Below are 20,007 nucleotides of genomic sequence, written 5' to 3'. Positions count from 1 at the left end.
AGAAAACATGTTTGACCAGCGCAGACCTGGTGTTTCAGTGTATAATATGAGGACAAACACACGTTTTGTAGTAGCCTTTCTTAGCTGCACTACAGGCATGAAGGTTTTTGCATCCCTTTTTATTCCAGGACAAAACCTAAATGTAATCCTAGTTCTAACAATTCCTATTCAATTATGAGAACTGGGGAAGTATGAGAAGCAAAACATCTTAGAGAAACAAGTTGGCTGCCTTCTGCTTAAGCACTAAGGATTGTCATAGCTTGGATGACTGAGAACCTACACCAGCATAACTTTAATTTAGATTCTAAAAGCTTAAATAAGTTTTTATTCTTTTTTATTGCATGTAGAGTAGCAATTGTTGCTGTTTTTGATATTTTTTGCCAAAGACATTAGCAAAACTGTAATAAAACTCAGTGAACAAGCTGACATTGTGCTCATCACAGTAATGTCTAACCTCCATAAAAGCAAATGAATAGTACATTGAGTCACTAGGATTCTGAATGTTTACACAGTGAAAGTGAATAGAAATGCTTGAAGCGTCTTAAAATCCCCAGAGATTCCTGGAAAGGCAGCGTGACTCTCTTGTTTCTGTCTGCCTTACATACAAGAGTAGCTCAGCGATTTCCACCGAGATTATTTGAATTTCACAGAGTGTTTGGCATTTGATAATAGTGCTCTGGGTTTATAGATTCTAGAGTTCCCCCAATGAAGATTTCCTATCGTGTTTGTTCATGCCACATCTCTGTGGGTGGAAAGGAAAGGTAGAGGAATACAAAAGATTAAAAAGAAAATACCTATGAGATATCAAAAGGACAAATCTGATTATTGTTTCAGCTTCACGTGAGCAGACACAAATCTGCAAGTCTTCGAGGAATATCTATATTTGCACAATACATCATGAGCAGCTGGAGTCTCGTTTGGAAGGAAGAGGAAAGCAAATGTTTGTCTAACAGTTTTGCCATCATTTATCATGACGGGAGTTATCTCAGTGCAATACAGCTATGAGACAGGCTTGTCCACCTGTTGAGACAGATGCATCGGTGTCAACATGTATGTTAATGAGGATGTGCTGTCACCACCAGAGCTGTGACTAGTTTCAGCTGACTGGGCTCGGCTACATTTGGTCAACAAAAGTGAAAAGACAGACCTCGGTAGAGAGGAATGAACAGATTTCCCATGCTGCTACACGAAGACTAAGACGTGGACAAATGCAACTGTGTGGGAGTGTGATGTGGGTGAGTGTATAGATAGTAGGAAACTGCCCACACATGCCAAACAAGTGTGAGTGTGAATTCAGTTTGTGGTTTTTCCTGATGGAAGGAATGTTTCCTGCAGTCTTCTCATCACGTTGCAAAATGAAATTTTTTCCAGGGCCAGTCTGGCTTCACACACTTCTATGTCTGTTACTTTCATATGTGAGCATGGTCATAGAGACCACATAGTGAATTAATATTAGCTTTTTTTCTAAACCTAAAGAAGGGCATATAATATATAATTTTTACACACTCTCAGTAATGTTAATAACAGATTTTCTGACTTCATAACTTCTAATTTGGATATTTCCAACTTTAATAGCAGCACGGAACCAATATTTCGTGGTGTTCAAGTTTCCTGACGGAATGTTTTTGCTGTGTCACCCGCAGCCGAGCTGTGCTTCGCAGTCCAGATTATGATGGAATTTACACTGTATACGAGGCAATAAGAGGTAAATATTGACCTTAGTTAGCTATGTTCGAATGAAATATTAATATTTTTAAGCAGAAGTTTGCTTTAGGAAGCATTCTTACAATCTTTTTTTACCGCTCCTTATATTAACTCAAGCTAAACGTCAACTCTTTTTCAAACGTTAGTTGATTTTAAATAGGCTTTCTTTTATCACGAAAGATTATGGTGCTTTAATAGGCGAAAATAAAACGTTTTTCTTGCTTCTTCATTGCTTTGAGTCAAACTCTTACAATCCTGGCCCCTTTTGTACTAACATAAGATTTAGGGATTTATCAGAATTCCTAGAGATTATTTCTGAAATTTTTTAAAGTTTTTTTGTTGTTGTAACTTTAGTAGTTGTGAACTTGACAGTAAATGAAGAGGATTATTTGTAAATGAAAATAATCCACATCGTCATAATGCATTAAGGTATAATTTCTATAACCTTAAATCTAAACACAAATTCAAAACGAAATGCATGTATTCAAAGACAGAAAAATAAGAACTTAATGTTTTATTTTATTTAAATAACTGGCACAAACAAAATAAATGAGTTTCCCAGTGCTTAATAGACAAAGAATAAAGATCAGTATGAGATTCTCATAGTTTCATAACCTTGAATATCCATACCATGGCTTTAAAGTATCACTTACTTACTCACAAAGAGTATTCCTGATGATGCAAAATAATCGAATGTACTGATTATTGCAGTAATAAGAATGCAGTTTCAAAACAGCTCTATAACGATTAGTGACTCCCTTAATTCCCAGGGAAAAACTGCAGTTTCTTGAACTGTTTAAGACAGTCTTTCCTTTTGTTTAAGCAAGGGAAAGGTGTTGAGTCATACTTTCATCCAGCTGATTAGCAGTGCATAGCAACAGGTAGAGGGAGGGCTTCTTTGTGTTACTGTGTTGCATACAGCCAGAAAAAACTGATTCCGTGGACTGGGCCCTGCAACCTGCAGTTCCAGCACCTCAAGTGGCTCTGTGGACTTTCGATGCTGACACATAATAATTTAACTTAAAATGTGCAGAACAAACAAATTTCTAGACATATATACATAATAAATGCAGCTTTTGCAGCTTATTTTATTTTATTTTTTTGCGTGGAATAAATCAGACATTGAATTTCCACAGCAGAATGACACAGGCATCAGTAATATATATATTGTTTCCATTATGGCATTGGAAACTGTTTTTCTTTAAGTAATTTTCCACAAACATCCACATCCCATAAAAGAAAATGTATCAATGCTCTTTATGTAAATGTTTTAGTTTTTTGTGTGTTTTTTTTGCTTTAAAACTCAATAATGAAATGGTGATTCTTTTAAAAATGACATATTTCCAACAGTATAGATTTATGAAAAAAAAAATACTGTTTTTTTCACAAAAGGTTATGGAACATTTGTGGCTCTAAATGAATTTTATTTACCTGTACTGAGGGCAAAAAGTAGGAACAGTGTGACAGATAATTTCACAAATTTTGAAATGATAATTTATTAAAGTCTTGTTATACTTGATAATCGATCCATATTTAATTTGATATGATGGTCCCCAGTGAAGGGAAAAACTATTTTGTTCACTGTCTAATTGATTTATGGATCACTAATACATTTTCTGAATTGAGGAATTTTTTGTGAACTGTTAAGTCTTTTTATTGTTTGACCATAATTGTTCAATAGATCACAACAGAATACGTCTGTATGGTCCACCAGAGAGGAAAATTGTGTTTGGCGCATGCACATAAAAGAATGATTAAAAAGATTCAAAGAACCAAACACACAATAAAGATGTAATAAAAACATCTTTTCATTGGCAAAAAATGTATTGTTGTTGCGCAACACCCCCGCCCCCCCCTCCTTCTGTCTCTACTGTCTCACTCTCTGCTTCCTCTTCTGAGAGGGGAGATGTGCTACCAGCTCTCCTTCTAACGGGTTAATTGAGTTTCCTAAATCTGCTGGGATTTACCCTGCCCAGAACTGAAGTAAACTCTGTTTAAGCTGGTTTCGAGAAACGATTCGCCTGGTTTCTGACGGCCAACATCCAGGTGTCCCACCCTTCTTCCCCCTGTGAATTAGCCAGACTGAGCAGCCTACAGCCAACTAGTTTCACAGAGCACACCTGTTAACGGTCGCTCGTTCTCTATTTTACAACTTGCATTTGTTATTGAACCAGGTAGGTTTTAGTGACTCGGGCGAGTCCCAAGGATGACGTTTTACATTTGGGCTACCAGCAACTTAAAAACATTTTACACTTCTTCCTCTCCAGAATCAAACATCATAGCTATTTTACAACCATCAAAGAACTTTAAGGTGACTCATTAACTGAATGTCCACAACATCTTTTAGATTTTCTTTATGCTAAATATTTTATTAGTAAGGCATTTTTGCAAGGGTCAGTACAGCTTAATTCAGTAGCAGAAATAATCAAATAAGTAAAATCAATCATCTAGTCTATCTTTCCCTACTGCTGATACTGAGAACTAAAAAAAAGGGAACCTTTGAGAGAGACGGACGGAGTTTGACGTTTCGAACCCCAGACCTGGCTTGATGATGAAGAAGGTGCTGCAGCAGGAGGAAGATGTTGATCAGCGAAGGCAGGGATCTCTGTAGGTCTGATGAGCTTCTTCTCCGCATGGATGGTGAGGTCACACAGGACTTGGTGCTGGCAGGAAAAAAGGCACCAGTTCTTCTTCTTTGTCTTTGCCTTTGTCTTTGTCTTCATCTTTGTCTTTGGGGTCTGAACCCAGCCGATGAGAGAAGTGCGATTCGAAGCCACATGTTGCAGGGCTGACGGGTTGGTCCTCATGGCAGGACAGTCTTCGGCTCCGTGGCCCCGGCTCTTCTTCAGCTGCAGAGTTCTTTGTCCATCTCTTGGCTCGAAGCTGCCCGGAGGATCCAACGAAAGGTTCCTCTTTTGCACCCACCTTTTATAGGGTTTCTGACTGCTCAGACAGATGATCTCATATCCATCACTGTCTTACAGACATTTCCTGATGTCTGTGCTAATGTCAGGGTTGCTCAACCTCCTATGTCCATTGCCTGCACAACCTTTTACCTAAATAAGGCGTTGATCATCTCTGCTCTCCTGTTAGTTCCTTGCCTTTCACCTTTCACCTACTCTCTACCTCCAACATATCAGTGATGTTTAATTGCAGTTACACCCTCTTACACCATTTCAAGTTCAATGTAAAAATCACATTTATATCACATTTATTTTCTTTAGCTTCTCTGATTTAGCATTCATTTATAATTTTATAACCATAACTTATATCACATTTATTTTCTTCAGCTTCTCTGATTTATCATTCATTTATGATTTTATAACCATAACCTATTAATTATCCTTATTATAATCCTAATGTGAGTTATTACAGATGTTTTTCTGAAAAGAAACCAAGAATAATCCATGATTCTAATTATTTGATACCAAAGTTACAGTTACTTGTTTTTCTTGTAAGTGTTCCCACAAATGTAAGTGTAAGTATTATTACAAGTAAACCAATATTAATATAAGTATTTTACTTTGAATCTTATGAAATTACTCAAAATGTTTAGATTTCATTCTTTAAAACTTTAACCTTTAAAATAAGGAATAGTCTCAGCTATTTTTATAAATCTGCAGGCTGGAAACTTACTTCCTCTTTTTCCAGGAAACCTGCTTTTCCTGTTTCATGAATCTCTCTGTCTGACTATGATTTCTTATGATTAGATAGAAAAAAGTAGAATTAAAGCAAAGTTTGCTTTAGACAAAAACAACACACACAACCAGATTTATTTTATTGACACCTAAGTCTACTGTTGGGCCTTGATGTCACTTGAGTGATTCATTTTAAAGATAACTTTATTTATTATTACTGTTAAACTAAAATCTCCAGCATGGGGAAGTGGGATGAGCTCGGATTTTCTTGACAGTATACAAGTTAAGTTAAATAAAAGAAGACATAATAAAACAGGAGTTAATTTTGTTACTATGGTTTAGTCATTTTGGTGAATTAAGAAAGCTAATAGAATACAAAAGTTTTCACCAAACGTTGCTTTTTAGCACCTCACAGACTAGATAAGTTGAAAGTGACTAAAGATGATGAGAACTGTTAGTAGTAGTTCTCCAAGGTTTCTTTCTCATGCAGGCAATGAGGAGGTAGATCAGATGTTTTAGGGGTTTAGGGTTCACAATTATTCCCTTCTGCTTGCCTCTGATAGTATTAAATAGATAGTTTAGGTAAACACACAAAGCAGTAGTGTGATTTGTTACCATGTGTAGTGTCCACATGCTCAATATTCTGTGACCTGATACCGCAACAATTTCACCTCTAGAGGAGATTGAGTGACTGTATAAATAGCCTCTTAGTTTTTGCTTCTTGATGTTTGTGTTTTATTATTATTTGGCTTTAGTGTCTCTGTTCATGTGAATGTGTAAAAATCTGAGAGCTGCTGGAGGCCAACATCATCCCTTAGACATGTGGTTTAATAAACACAATTATTCATTTTGATGAGTTCAGCCCGCTTCTGGGTTCACACGGTTCTGTTTCCACGTAAAAATAAATGAGGTGCTTATGTGTTGGCAGCTTCTACGGGAAGCAGAGAGCGTCCGAGTATGGATGGAGCAACACAGAGGCAGTGTTGGCATTTCCGCGCTGCAAACTGTCGTCATTGTTCATGTGTCACACGTGCGGTCCTGGCTCACGCTGTCCTCACCTGTGTTTTGTGTTTGCCAGTTAGGAAATTGTGTACAACGTCTGTTTCCCTGCAGCAGTGAGGCTGTATGTGTGTGGCAGGTTTTTGCAGATTGCTACACTGATGGGCCCACAACCTGCCAAACCACATAATGTTCCAGCTTTTGTCTGAACAAAAATGCATCAACGTGTTCCAAGACAGACTCTGCAGTGTGTGGATGCAACTTTAGTTTAGATTAGAATTTCTTTTGGGTCATTGCTTCACTTTTACTGTTTTTCTCCATCTTTCAGAGCGTAGAACATTCATCTCGTCCATGGCATCTTTGTGGACAAAAATCTCAGCCACCCTGCCTCCTAATGAAGAACAGTTTCCGCTGCAGTTTAGTGATAAAGTGGTGTTAAGCGTGGTGGAGATGCTGGAACGGGCCCGGCAGCAGCTGTACGTCGACACGACGAGCGCCAGCCGAATTCTCACTGCTCAGATCATTTTGGACTATTCATGGGAGAGACTTAACATGGGAACATGGCGCCATGTGGACAAAGAGTGGAGGCGGGTTTACTCGTATGGCTGCCTGTTCAAAGCAGCCGCGATCTGCCGAGGAAGTCCATCAGAGGAGGAGATCTTGCAGGCCATCAGGACATGTGACATGGGTTTGCTGATGGGCGCGGCCATCATGGAAAATATACTTCAGGTCATTGTTCGAATTCTGCAAAGGGAAATAAGGACATTGGCTAAAGGAGGAGATAATCATGAAAACATCGAGGCAAAGGTTTGTTGTCTTCTTTTCCACACGTCCCTTTTTTCTTACATTTTAATACTGAAAGGTCAGACCACTGTGTTTAGACTCCGAGGAGTTTGACTTCTTTTCTTGATTACACATTTTAAAGTATACCATGGCATCTCAAACAGCCCACATATTAAGGCTGAAACAACCGTCATCAGCTTCTTGTATTGAGAGGTATTAAAATAAATATAAGAAAAAAAAAAAAACCTGGAATCAGCTTCGTCTAGTTACAACCACCTCCACACTTATCATCACCCTGTTAAAGAAAAGGCCTGAAGGTAAAGTCAAATTTTTATTGCAATCACATACTTTTGTAGTAAAAGTGCATTCAAATCAATATTTTTCATCTAGGTCCAATGTTTTAGTGGAAGGAAAAAAAATCTCACATGAAGAAATAATTGTTATTTTACTGCACCACAATCATTGCCACCTTAACAATTCCTATAAAATAAATTCAACTGAAGCATGTCTTTATATTTAAATTAATCAAAAACTTTTAATTAACAATTAAACTCTGTTTATAGTATATTCTATTTTTATTGGGTTATAAATATGACATGAAACAGAAGCTTATCTCTTTTGGCTATTCTTAAGAGTAAGACTAGAGAACACACGGGTTATATGTTGATCATGAGAAGAAAGAAATAATTTTCTCATCTCCACTTGCTTATATCAATTTAAACTTTAACTTAAAAGGTTAAAATAACTGTAACTGTGAGAAACGTAGCTGGATGAGGACCCATGATTATCTGTCAGCCATACAGAGGAAGGATGATGCTTAATGAGATATAAAAGTAAAAAATATCTCTAAAACTTACAGTTAGAGAACTGAAGCAAAGAGTTGAGTTTTGGGCTCACCATGTCTCCATAACAACCATAATATTCTAACTTCATGCCAACTGGTTGTTTGCTATCCATACCAGTAAAAAGCTGGTGTGGACTGCCATCACAAACATAAAAGTAAAGTTAGCTGAACGCTTTCTCTCAGATGAGATTAAAATGAAGCGTTTTGGAACAACAACTCCAAATGTTGAAAAACATGTTGCATAATTTTATTATTCACTCTTCACTAATATGGACAATCTATGGTGGTGTGAGCCTGTTTTGCTTGCAAAGGTTGGAACTTTGTTAGAGTGCATGGCACCAGGAACTCTTTGTAAAACCAGGACGTTTTTAATATTATTATGTAACTCATGGACGTTTTCAGAAAACTGAAAATGGGTAAAACAGATGGCCAAATAAACACAGAATGCGTTCACCAAACAGAAAATCAGCCTTTTTTTCATGACCACCATTTTAGGTCCTCAAACTTAAATCCTTTAGAAAACCTGTGAGCTGAGCTGAAGAGAAGAGAGAGTTGGAGAGGACCCAGAGGAGGAATGGTCAGATATCACTCTCTGTGTGTATACTCACTCTGAGAAATATCTTTATTTTATTCATTCATCTATTTTTTTTTTTTTTTCTACAGACGTCTCCAGTGAATGTGGAGAGTGCGGTATATTATTCTAATTCAAACATGTTTTTCATTGCTATTTCAGCTTTCAATGACATCAAATGTATTTTCATTACGGTAAAATAAAATAAAAAACTGAAAGCACAGCTCTTAAAACTAGCTGAGATTATAACAAACCATTCAGTGAAATGTCTGAAACACTCAATCCTTTTCGGTAAGTATCCTCTGAAGTTTAAACTGACCTTGTATTACTTTTTTTTTTCTCTCTCTGCCGTTATTAACAGAAAAGGAAGATTGCAAGCCCACATGTTGGTCTAATCAAAGACGAGTTGTCAGTTCCCAGAATTAAGTGTCCTTCACTGGAAAGCTTCAATGCAAACTACCTCCTTCCCCTCAAACCAGTGATTTTAGAGGGGATAATTGACCACTGGCCTGCCCTCAACAACCATCCCTGGAGGTTTGTTTTCTCAGAATCTACGCATTTTCAGCTAAATATTGTGTCTCTTGATGGTACATCGCTGTACATTTTCATCTTCAGATGATTTCATCTGAAAGTACACCTAAATTATTGTCTGAAGGATTTTAATTTAGGCCGTCAAAATAAGCTTTTATTATTAACATTATCCTGCAGTTACATTCAGTCCAGCAAAGTAATCAGACTGATATATACTTATCGCAAGAGCTGAGAGCTCTTGTTGGGCTGAGTGGACGGGAAATCTGGAGTACTCTCAAATAGAAGGATAACTAACACATAACACACAAACTCAGTCTGGAAGATATAAAAATGAGAGTTTTAGCTTACTTTGACTTAAATAAGTAAGAATTTAGACAATAAACTGAGCACAGTTTGCTTAATTCATCTAAACATCTGTGATTCTTCTAAATCATTTCAGGTCATCATTTTTCCGCTGCTCACTCTGATTTTTAATAGGAAAAATCAAAATGGTCGTCTGATTCCCATCCAGTTTCTGCAACCGAGGATCGGACCGCCAGGGTCCCCTCCCTCTGCTGCCACCCATCCCACACTGCACCCGACCCCTTTGGCCCCTCCCACGGGTGGTGGGCCCATGGGAGGGGGGGCCCATGTTTCCTCTTCGGGCTGAGCCCGGCCGGGCTCCATGGGTAAAAGCCCGGCCACCAGACGCTCGCCATCGTGCCCCCCCTCCAGGCCTGGCTCCAGAGTGGGGCCCCGGTGACCCGCGTCCGGGCGAGGGAACACCAAGTCCAAAGTTTTCCTTCATCATTGGGGTCGTGGGACGTGGAATGTCACCTCTCTGGTGGGGAAGGAGCCGGAGCTAGTGCGTGAGGTCGAGAGGTTCCGGCTAGAAATAGTCGGTCTCACCTCGACGCACGGCTCTGGTTCTGGAACCAGTCTCCTTGAGAGGGGCTGGACATACTTCCACTCTGGAGTTGCCCAAGGTGAGAGGCGTCGGGCAGGAGTGGGCATACTTGTTGCTCCCCATCTCGGCGCCTGTACGTTGGGGTTTACCCCGGTGAACGAGAGGGTAGCATCCCTCCGCCTACGGGTGGGGGGACGGGTTCTGACTGTCGTTTGTGCTTACGGGCCGAACGACAGTTCAGATTACCCACCCTTTTTGGAGTCCTTAGAGGGGGTACTGGAGAGTGCTCCTCCTGGGGACTCCCTTGTTCTGCTGGGGGACTTCAACGCTCACGTGGGCAATGACAGTGAGACCTGGAGGGGCGTGGTTGGGAGGAACGGCCCGCCCGACCTGAACTCGAGCGGTGTTCTGTTGCTGGACTTCTGTGCTCGCCATGGATTGTCCATAACGAACACCATGTTCAAGCATAAGGGTGTCCATATGTGCACTTGGCACCAGGACACCCTAGGCCGCAGTTCGATGATCGACTTTGTCATCGTTTCATCGGATCTGCGGCCGTATGTCTTGGACACTCGGGTGAAGAGAGGTGCGGAGCTGTCCACTGACCACTACCTGGTGGTGAGTTGGCTCCGGTGGTGGGGGCGAAAGCCGGTCAGACCTGGCAGGCCCAAACGTGTTGTGAGGGTCTGCTGGGAACGTCTGGCGGAATCCCCTGTGAGACGGAGCTTTAACTCCCATCTCCGGCAAAACTTCGAACACGTCCCGGGGGAGGTGGGGGACATGGAGTCTGAGTGGACCGTGTTCCGTGCCTCCATTGTCGAGGCGGCCGATCGGAGCTGTGGCCGCAAGGTTGTCGGTGCCTGTCGCGGCGGCAACCCTCGAACCCGCTGGTGGACACCTTCGGTGAGGGATGCCGTCAGGCTGAAGAAGGAGTCCTATCGGGCCTTTTTGGCCTGTGGGACTCCGGAAGCAGCTGATGGGTACCGGCGGGCGAAGCGGCATGCGGCTCGGGCGGTTGCTGAGGCAAAAACCCGGGCGTGGGAGGAGTTTGGAGAGGCCATGGAGAAAGACTTCCGTACGGCTTCGAGGCGATTCTGGTCCACCATCCGGCGTCTCAGGGGGGGGAAGCGGTGCAGCACCAACACTGTTTATAGTGGGGATGGTGTGCTGCTGACCTCTACTCGGGACGTTGTGGGCCGGTGGGCAGAGTACTTCGAAGACCTCCTCAATCCCACCAACATGCCTTCCACTGAGGAAGCGGAGCCTGGGGACTCTGGGTTAGGCTCTCCAATCTCTGGGGACGAGGTCGCCGAGGTGGTTAAAAAGCTCCTCGGTGGCAGGGCCCCGGGGGTGGATGAGATCCGCCCGGAGTTTCTTAAGGCTCTGGATGTTGTAGGGTTGTGTTGGTTGACGCGACTCTGCAATGTCGCATGGACATCGGGGGCAGTTCCCCTGGATTGGCAGACTGGGGTGGTGGTCCCCCTGTTCAAAAAGGGGGACCGGAGGGTGTGCTCCAATTATAGAGGGGTCACACTCTTAAGCCTCCCTGGCAAGGTCTATTCAGGGGTCCTGGAGAGGAGGGTCCGTCGGATAGTCGAACCTCGGATTCAGGAAGAGCAGTGTGGTTTTCGTCCTGGTCGTGGAACGCTGGACCAGCTCTACACCCTCGGCAGGGTCCTGGAGGGTGCATGGGAGTTCGCCCAACCAGTCTACATGTGTTTTGTGGACCTGGAGAAGGCGTTCGACCGTGTCCCTCGGGGAGCCCTGTGGGGGGTTCTCCGGGAGTATGGGGTACCGGGCCCTTTGATACGGGCTGTCAGGTCCCTGTATGACCGGTGTCAGAGTCTGGTCCGCATTGCCGGCAGTAAGTCGGGCTCGTTTCCGGTGAGAGTTGGACTCCGCCAGGGCTGCCCTTTGTCACCGATTCTGTTCATCACTTTCATGGACAGAATTTCTAGGCGCAGCCAAGGTGTTGAGGGGATCCGATTTGGTGGCCTTAGGATCTCATCTCTGCTTTTTGCAGACGATGTGGTCCTTTTGGCTTCATCAGATCGTGATCTGCAGCTCTCGCTGGAGCGGTTCGCAGCCGAGTGTGACGCGGCCGGGATGAGGATCAGTGCCTCCAAATCCGAGGCCATGGTCTTGAGCCGGAAAAGGGTAGAGTGCCTTCTCCGGGTCAGGGGGGGTGTCCTGCCCCAAGTGGAGGAGTTTAAGTATCTCGGGATCTTGTTCACGAATGGGGGAAGAAGGGAGCGGGAGATCGACAGGCGGATTGGCGCAGCGTCTGCTGTCAAGCGGGCGCTGTACCGGTCCGTCGTGGTGAAGAGAGAGCTGAGCCAAAAAGCGAAGCTCTCAATTTACCGGTCGATCTACGTTCCCACCCTCATCTATGGTCATGAGCTTTGGGTCATGACCGAAAGAACGAGATCGCGGATACAAGCGGCCGAAATGGGTTTTCTCCGTAGGGTGGCTGGGCTCTCCCTTAGAGATAGGGTGAGAAGCTCAGTCATCCGGGAGGGACTCAGAGTAGAGCCGCTGCTCCTTCACATCGAGAGGAGCCAGTTGAGGTGGCTCGGGCATCTGGTCAGGATGCCTCCTAGACGCCTCCCTGGTGAGGTGTTCCGGGCACGTCCCACCGGGAGGAGGCCCCGGGGAAGACCCAGGACACGCTGGAGGGACTATGTCTCTCGGCTGGCCTGGGAACGCCTCGGGATTCCCCCGGAGGAGCTAGAAGAAGTGGCTGGGGAGAGGGAAGTCTGGGCCTCCCTTCTGAAGCTGCTACCCCCGCGACCCGACCTCGGATAAGCGGAAGAAGATGGATGGATGGATGGATGATTCCCATCCAAAAGGGCTGTTTTGCCATGCTGTTGTGCCCTCCTCAAATCACAACGGCCGTGTATGTTTTTGAGGATAGTAATTATTATCTCCCTCCTGTGAAGCATCGAGTACCTGAGGTCCGTGGCCGGCTGCCGGACAGTTCCCGTCGAGGTGGGCTCCCGTTATACAGACGAGGACTGGTCACAAACACTGCTTACCGTCAATGAGTTCATCGACAAATACATTTTGAATAAAGTGAGTGTGTCTTTTTTTGTTTTAAGCCCACATTAAAAATTTAATTAGGGGTAATAAGAGTTATTAGTCCATGTCTTTTGCTTCCCAGGTTCAAGAGTCTGAGAGTGATCACAAAGCTGTGGGTTATCTCGCTCAACATCAGCTTTTTGATCAGGTACTTGTGCCATGTTGATAAATTGTCGTAGTTGCCTTCTTATCCTCTAGGTGTTATCTGTTTTATGCAATGTGTTGCAAAGATATTTCTTGCCCTTGAACTATGCAACATTACAATGGAGCACCTTAAAGTATCTCACATCTATGAAGTGCAAGAAAAAAGATGAATGGTTCTCAAAGGCTTTTACAAAGAAATCAGAATAAATGCTTGGTGCATTTGACATTTTTTCCAATTGTTTGCAAAATAGTTCCAATCAGCTCAGTCAGATTGGATAGAGAGCAGCTTCAACTGGATTTTCATCTGAACTGGGCCTCTAACATCCCCACAGCATGATGCTACTATCACCATGTTTCACCGTAAGGATAGTGTGTTCAGGTTACTGTGCAGACTTAAAAAAAAAATCTAGATTTGTTTCCTATCATTTGCTGTTTCCTAAGTATCTTGTGGCAACTTTAAAACAGAGTTTCTGTTTTTTCCTTACAAAAACCATTAAATGTACCGCAGATTCTGCATTAAAAAAAAACAAAAAAAAACAAAAACAGAGTTTCTGTGGGTTTATTTCAATAATGCCTTTCTTTTATGCTGTCAAAACTAGATTTGATGAGTGCTCTACTAATTTCCTGTAAACAAATTTTCCCTCACATTTCTCATGTGTATTTGTACTAAAAAAGAGCTAAAAGGTACATCGCTTTCAATCTGCTTCAAAATTGCACTCAACTTTGTGACAGTCTACCATCAAATTCCCAATAAAACACATTGAAGTTTTCAAGTATTCAATGGCTTTGGATACTCTTACAAGACACTGTAAGTACTGTGCAAAATAAAGCCAAAGCCATCACTGGCAGGGCGTCAGTTTGTTTCCCCTGGAAAATACTAATTGGAGCCCAGAAATGGTTGATTTGTTGTCTAGGCGCTTGTTCTCTTCTTCACAACATGTGAACTGATATAGATAAGACCTGATTTTTGGTTTGTTTGGCACGTCTTAAAAGAACAATGAGCAGCTACCTGTTCTCAAAAATTTATGATAAACCTGCTGTTTGATCAAAGTAGATAAGAAACTTGAAGCGAGGAAGCAACAATCAAGTTTTTCAGAGTTTTTCACTTTCTGGCAGCACAGGAGCAACAAATCAAAGACACTCTCACAATGAGATATTAATAAAAAGATTTATTTATGCTATATCATATTTTTTTACCTAACTTGATACAAGGTAGTGCATTGTAGATTGAGCTTTACAAAGGGATCATATATCATTTATACATTTCAGACATTTTTAGAACATCTATTGATAGTGAAGCTAAAGCTCTGCATCTTTCACAATTGGTTGTTTCTGTATAAATATTTTAAAGTGCAGAAAAGATACCTAAACATTGTGGGACGGTTTCTTTCTTACACTATTTAATATTGAGCTTCATAAAAATTCTTCTGTGATATTATGATAAAAAGTCCATAATTAGGAGTCATCAAATTTTGCACATGGAGTTATTATTTTTAGAGCTATAAAAATATATCCCAAAGTCAAAAACTAAGTAGGTCTGCATGACATTAGTAAAACATGACATTGGGATATTATTGTTGATAATATCACTAATACTTCATTTTTCCGCCATCCAAGCATCCTAACCACTTTTCTTGCTTTTTCTGATTTTGGTCACTATATCTGGATCTATAGCAACTGTGGGCGTCCAGGACTCGGAATACATTATTAAAGTTTTATTGCACAGCTTCTACAATCTTATAGCCTACCGATTATTTCATTATTATTTCAACAGTTCCTCACAAACGTGGTTTTGCACACATTGATATTGCCATGACAACTGCAATCCATATGCAGTGCTGTGAGAAAGTGTTTGCTGTCCGACAGATTTCTTCTTTTCACACCTAAATGTTTCAGATTGTGAAACCAATTGTAATATTGGAGAAACGTTGTGCAAGAAAATACAGAATGCATTTCTCAATAGTTGCTTTTTATAAACTACAGTATCTAAATACAACACTCCTGTTAAATTATGTACCGAATTAACAAGGTACATAATAATATATAATTATTATGATTAATTATATATAATTAATCAAATCTATTAGAAATATAATGGGTTGACATTCACTCATCACACCCAGACATGATTACAACACATCGTGCCCTGACTTAAAGACATCCAAGAATAGATGAGAAACAAAGTTATCAGTTTGGAAATGCTTGCAAAGCCAATTCTAAAGCTTTAGTACTGCAACAAGCCAGCGTGGTGGTAGTTGTTAACAAGTGGCGAAAACAAGAAATGGTGGCAAATCTTCACAAGCGTGATCCGACTGCTAAAATTAGTCCATGTACAAATCAACAACTCATTCAGGAACCAAGTGATATCTAAATCACTGCAACTTTTTAAAGATCTGCATCCTGTTATGTCTGGAATTACACCAAAGGCATTTTAAAAAGTCATCTGAGACCCTTATGCTGTTTTGTGTGTATGTGTATGTGTATGCTTTGTTTAAGAGAACATGTTTCAGACTGTAATCTTCTACCTAACCTGCCCTCTGAGCAGGTGGTGGCAGTAATGCACCATTACATTGGAGGCCAACCTCCATTAAACAAGAAGAAGAAGTGACAGTCTGGGGCCACTTTTCTTCTTTAGGACCCGAGTGATCTGCTGTAATTGATGGAATCATGAACCATCTGGTTGTGGTCTTAAGCTCAAGTGGTTATACAGCAGCATAAAGATGCAAAGCACACAAGCACGTTAAACCCCGAGTGACTCAGAAAAACAAATTCCGATTTTGGAGCTACCAGTCAAAGTCTCGAATTAAATCCAATTGAGATGCTGTGACCTTCACTCAAAAATGAATCGGTGTTCAATGTGCTTGTGCTAAAACAATTCAGCAGAAGAAGAGTGTGCCAAAATTCTTCCACAACAATGTAAAAAAAACTCATTCCCAGCTGTTGGAAACATTTCATGGCAGTTGTTGCTGCCAAGCGTGGCACAACTAGTTATTAGGGGTTAGGGGCAATCCCTTATTCGCCTAGAGCCAGATTTCTCTAGATGGATTTTTTTCATATGAACAAAAGTAGTTTTTCTTTAATTTGACGATCTGAAATCTCCAAGTGCGACAAAAATGCAAAAACAAAAAAGAAAAAAATATCTCTTTCACAGCACTGCTGTACACATTCTGTATTGTTAACAGCATGGTGAGCTGATAAATTCATAAGTGCCTCATTGAAAACCATGAAAATTAAGCTATAATAACTTCAATGATATTTTTAAGTTGATGAAAAATGTTGCATGCTCCAAAACTAATTTTATTAGTGTATGTTCTGTTTGTTTCATTTTCTGCCTTAGATGTCCTATAATGTCTTCCTTTAATTCTAGATCCCAGAATTAAAGGAAGACATTCGCATCCCGGATTATTGCTGTCTTGGTGAAGGAGATGAAGATGACATCACTGTAAATGCGTGGTTTGGACCCAAGGGTACGGTATCTCCTCTTCACCAAGATCCCCAGCAGAACTTCCTGGCTCAGGTGACTAAAGCTGCTCTCTTTCTAAACAGCTGACACCTGATCAGTGAATAACCTCTTGGGATTTCCTTTGCATATCTAAAGGTAGTGGGAAACAAATACATACGGCTGTATTCCCCAGAGGACACAGAGAAGCTTTATCCTCACGAATCCCAGCTTCTTCACAACACCAGTCAGGTCCGATTGACAAGTCTGTAGAGAAAACATGTGTTGCACCTGCCAAGAAAAAAAAAAGATTCAGTGCTTCCAGTTTCTGAACTCTTCTGTGCAGGTGGAGGTGGAGAGTCCAGATGCTGAACGCTTCCCTGAGTTTGTGAAGGCACCGTACCTCGAATGTGTCTTGCAGCCTGGAGACGTGCTATTCATCCCTGTCAAATACTGGCACTATGTCCGATCTTTAGAAATCAGCTTCTCCGTCAGCTTCTGGTGGTCATGACTTTATTTCATAATAAAACACGTTTACTCTCAATTTCACTAAGAGTTTTTACCCAATGGGAGGCTAATTTCCTATAATGCTACATCAGACAAACCTTTGAACACTGAACACACACTGCTGAATGACTAGTCATTTTAGTTGCTGATGACTGAGACAACATTTACTGTGTGCAAAGCTAAATGCTGCACAAACTAACCAAAAATCCTACAGTTATTAGTCAGCTGAATTGATATTATTCTCTTTGGAAATTGGCTTATTTAATTGTCTACTCCACCTCATTCATCCAAATATCCTACAACGTGTGATTTCCATAATTCTAGGAAAATGAGACAAGTCCTCAAATTTAATAACCGAGCGAGCTACAGGTACAGAACAGTTGTAACTCTGAATAAACCGACAGTCGGAGGCAATCAAGCAGGTCACAGAAGGAAATGATTGAAATAAATGAACCAATCTCTTGGGCATACACAGACTCCGAAATTAAAACAGCCTCACTGGATAAAAGCCCTAATAGTGAAAACTCATTCTCTCGCATCTAAAAACACAATAACTGACAACACAGAGCGCATGCTGCGCTTTTCAAGGCCCCAGTCGTGTATGCTGCAAGTCCATTTCAATCAGATCCACCTATTAGGACTGTGAGGAAGTGGCAAAATGAAGCAGATCAGCCCCCGTGTGCACATTTGTTCAAGTTATCAACCAAAGGTGCGGCAGGCTGAAGTGGTGCTTCGGGAAATCAAGCTGGTGTTCGTCGGGTGGAGCTGAAGGGCTGTGGGGACGCTCAATTAAAACAAACGCTCAATAAACACAAACAAGAATCATATTTTATTTGTCGATATTGTCTCTAACTCGACTGAACATATGCTGAATTCTGTGCTTGAGACTTTTAGAACTACTCAGGCATTAAACATACCAGTATTGAGGTAATAGACTTATCCAGACTGAGCTACACTCCTTACAAGGTTACTCCACTAAACTAATAACACAGATCATGCTGGGATGTAATTTTGGGGCCAAATGCTGTAAACTTTCATTAACCCTTCTGTTCTTTGTTATATCAGTAAGTGACACAATTGACTTAAGATTTCACTAACCTGCTTTCTCTCATTATAATTTAATCAATACTCAATTACCTATAAAGTAATGTGAGACCTGTGGGCTTCTGACCTTTTCACTGAAACTGAGCCGTGCATGCTCCTTTTTGATTAATAGCGTTATTGATTTTTAAACAAATCTGACAAATTGGGGTTAAAATTAAGTGATTCGGCTGGGGAGACTGGCTACAAGCTGGAGGTCCATGTTGTGGTCAATTAAAGATTAATTTAAAAGACCACAATTCACAAAAATCACAGGAGTTGTAGCAAAGCAAATTGCAAGGTATGTGTTTCTAGAGTGCTAAGAAGGTTATGTAAGTTTGTCAAAGTCAACCTCGATAAACATCTCAGTTTTCAGTGTTGTTGAATACTAAATCATCTGAGTTTTAACGCACAATATTACTTAGTAATAAGCATGACAAATGTACTAATGGTCACTATCATCACATTTATTTTATAAAATCACAATTTAATGCATTAATTTAAAATAATGCACAATATACATAATCATTTATTTAATGTCTTTACAAATGTTTACATAGGTTAAATATGTCTTTTTAATAATACCAGTAAATATAGATATGGTCAAGGATAAATCATATTTACTTAATGTGTACATTTATATATATTTCCACATGAAGCAGTTAATGAATAAAACAGAGAGCTAACATCCTAGACTAAAGACCTTGTGAATGGAACCCCTAAACATAAGATCTCCTATCTGGTGTTAAGATTTTTTTTATATACTAGTCTATTCACAAAAAAAATTGCATAACTCATTTTATATAGGAAATACTGTCTTGTTGCAATGATTGGACTATTCAAACTTAAGCATCCCACCAGAATATATTGTGATGGTCAAGTTTCTGTGTTTGAATAACTCTTTAATATTGATTATGCATCCATTTTATATATAATTTAAATAAAAGCGATTTTTGGTTAAAAACAATTACATTAAGATTAATGATTTTTGTGATGTGGAACAATACATTCAGATACTTCTATGGTTTTCTGGTCTTAAGGTTCATCATTATGAGTTACCCATGCTCACTTCAAATTAAACATATTTGCTAAAAACACACTGAGCACCATAGCTACAGTTCTTACATCGATGTAAAGGACTTTTCTGTCAAGTCAAAGTTCAAGCATAAAGGAGGGGAAACACATTTTGACATCTTCTCAGATCAACACAGACTGATATAACACACAGTCTGACTTTGGACATCTGCTAAATTTACCTGTTAGGTATATTTAATTTGTACCAACTAAAGGTATACATTTAATATTTATATTTGAATTTCACTCTATTTACATATATTTAAAAATACTCAACATTTAAAATGTATAGATATTTTAATAAATAATATTATTTTTGACATTTATATTTGATGCATATTAAATATTTATCCTGATATTATTAATTCAAACCCTATTCATGACAGGTTTCATGCTAAAATGCATAGATGAGAATTTGTGTGCGTAATTTTCAGCAATGGGAGCGCCTTGTGCAAGCAGCAGTCACAGGATTCCGACGTGAGTTAAACTTTTATTATTCAAAGATTTACCAAAAGGAAGAAACATTTACACTATAAAGCAAAATTAACAAACATGACATAAAGTAGTGATTGTCAGACATTATTTTGTATCATTTATATTCATAAAAAAGGTGTAGATACATAAAATATTAGAATTTTCATTAAGACAAACCTGAGCTAGAAATAATGTAGAGTATAATATAAAACAAGAGGATATAAACGTTTAACCATAACACTGGACTAGGTGCAA

At 40.4% G+C, this 20,007-nt stretch overlaps 1 protein-coding gene across 4 annotated transcripts in view; it reads left to right on the top strand.

Moving 5' to 3' along the window:
* The first annotated feature begins 1,620 nt into the window (after window positions 1-1,620).
* kdm8 (lysine (K)-specific demethylase 8) overlaps window positions 1,621-20,007 on the top strand; it is a 25,565-nt gene continuing 7,178 nt past the window's right edge. For 3 of the 4 annotated variants that reach the window (XR_004342356.1, XR_004342355.1, XM_032586991.1), the window contains exons 1-8: window positions 1,621-1,705; window positions 6,670-7,148; window positions 8,901-9,073; window positions 12,896-13,028; window positions 13,117-13,182; window positions 16,546-16,695; window positions 16,777-16,869; window positions 16,964-17,118. Coding sequence is in view for 1 of the 4 variants with exons in the window: in XM_032586991.1 (XP_032442882.1) it covers window positions 6,693-7,148; window positions 8,901-9,073; window positions 12,896-13,028; window positions 13,117-13,182; window positions 16,546-16,695; window positions 16,777-16,869; window positions 16,964-17,118 (1,226 nt within the window). In the remaining 3 variants the exon portion in view is untranslated. Of the gene's footprint in view, window positions 1,706-6,669; window positions 7,149-8,900; window positions 9,074-12,895; window positions 13,029-13,116; window positions 13,183-16,545; window positions 16,696-16,776; window positions 16,870-16,963; window positions 19,756-20,007 lie in introns of all 4 variants that reach the window. The other variant, XR_004342357.1, reaches the window with a different exon arrangement.

Source organism: Xiphophorus hellerii, chromosome 16, assembly GCF_003331165.1.
Source record: "Xiphophorus hellerii strain 12219 chromosome 16, Xiphophorus_hellerii-4.1, whole genome shotgun sequence".
Classification (NCBI taxonomy): domain Eukaryota; kingdom Metazoa; phylum Chordata; class Actinopteri; order Cyprinodontiformes; family Poeciliidae; genus Xiphophorus; species Xiphophorus hellerii.
Note: the sequence above shows the minus strand (reverse complement) of the source record. Positions and strands in the feature narration are given on the sequence as shown.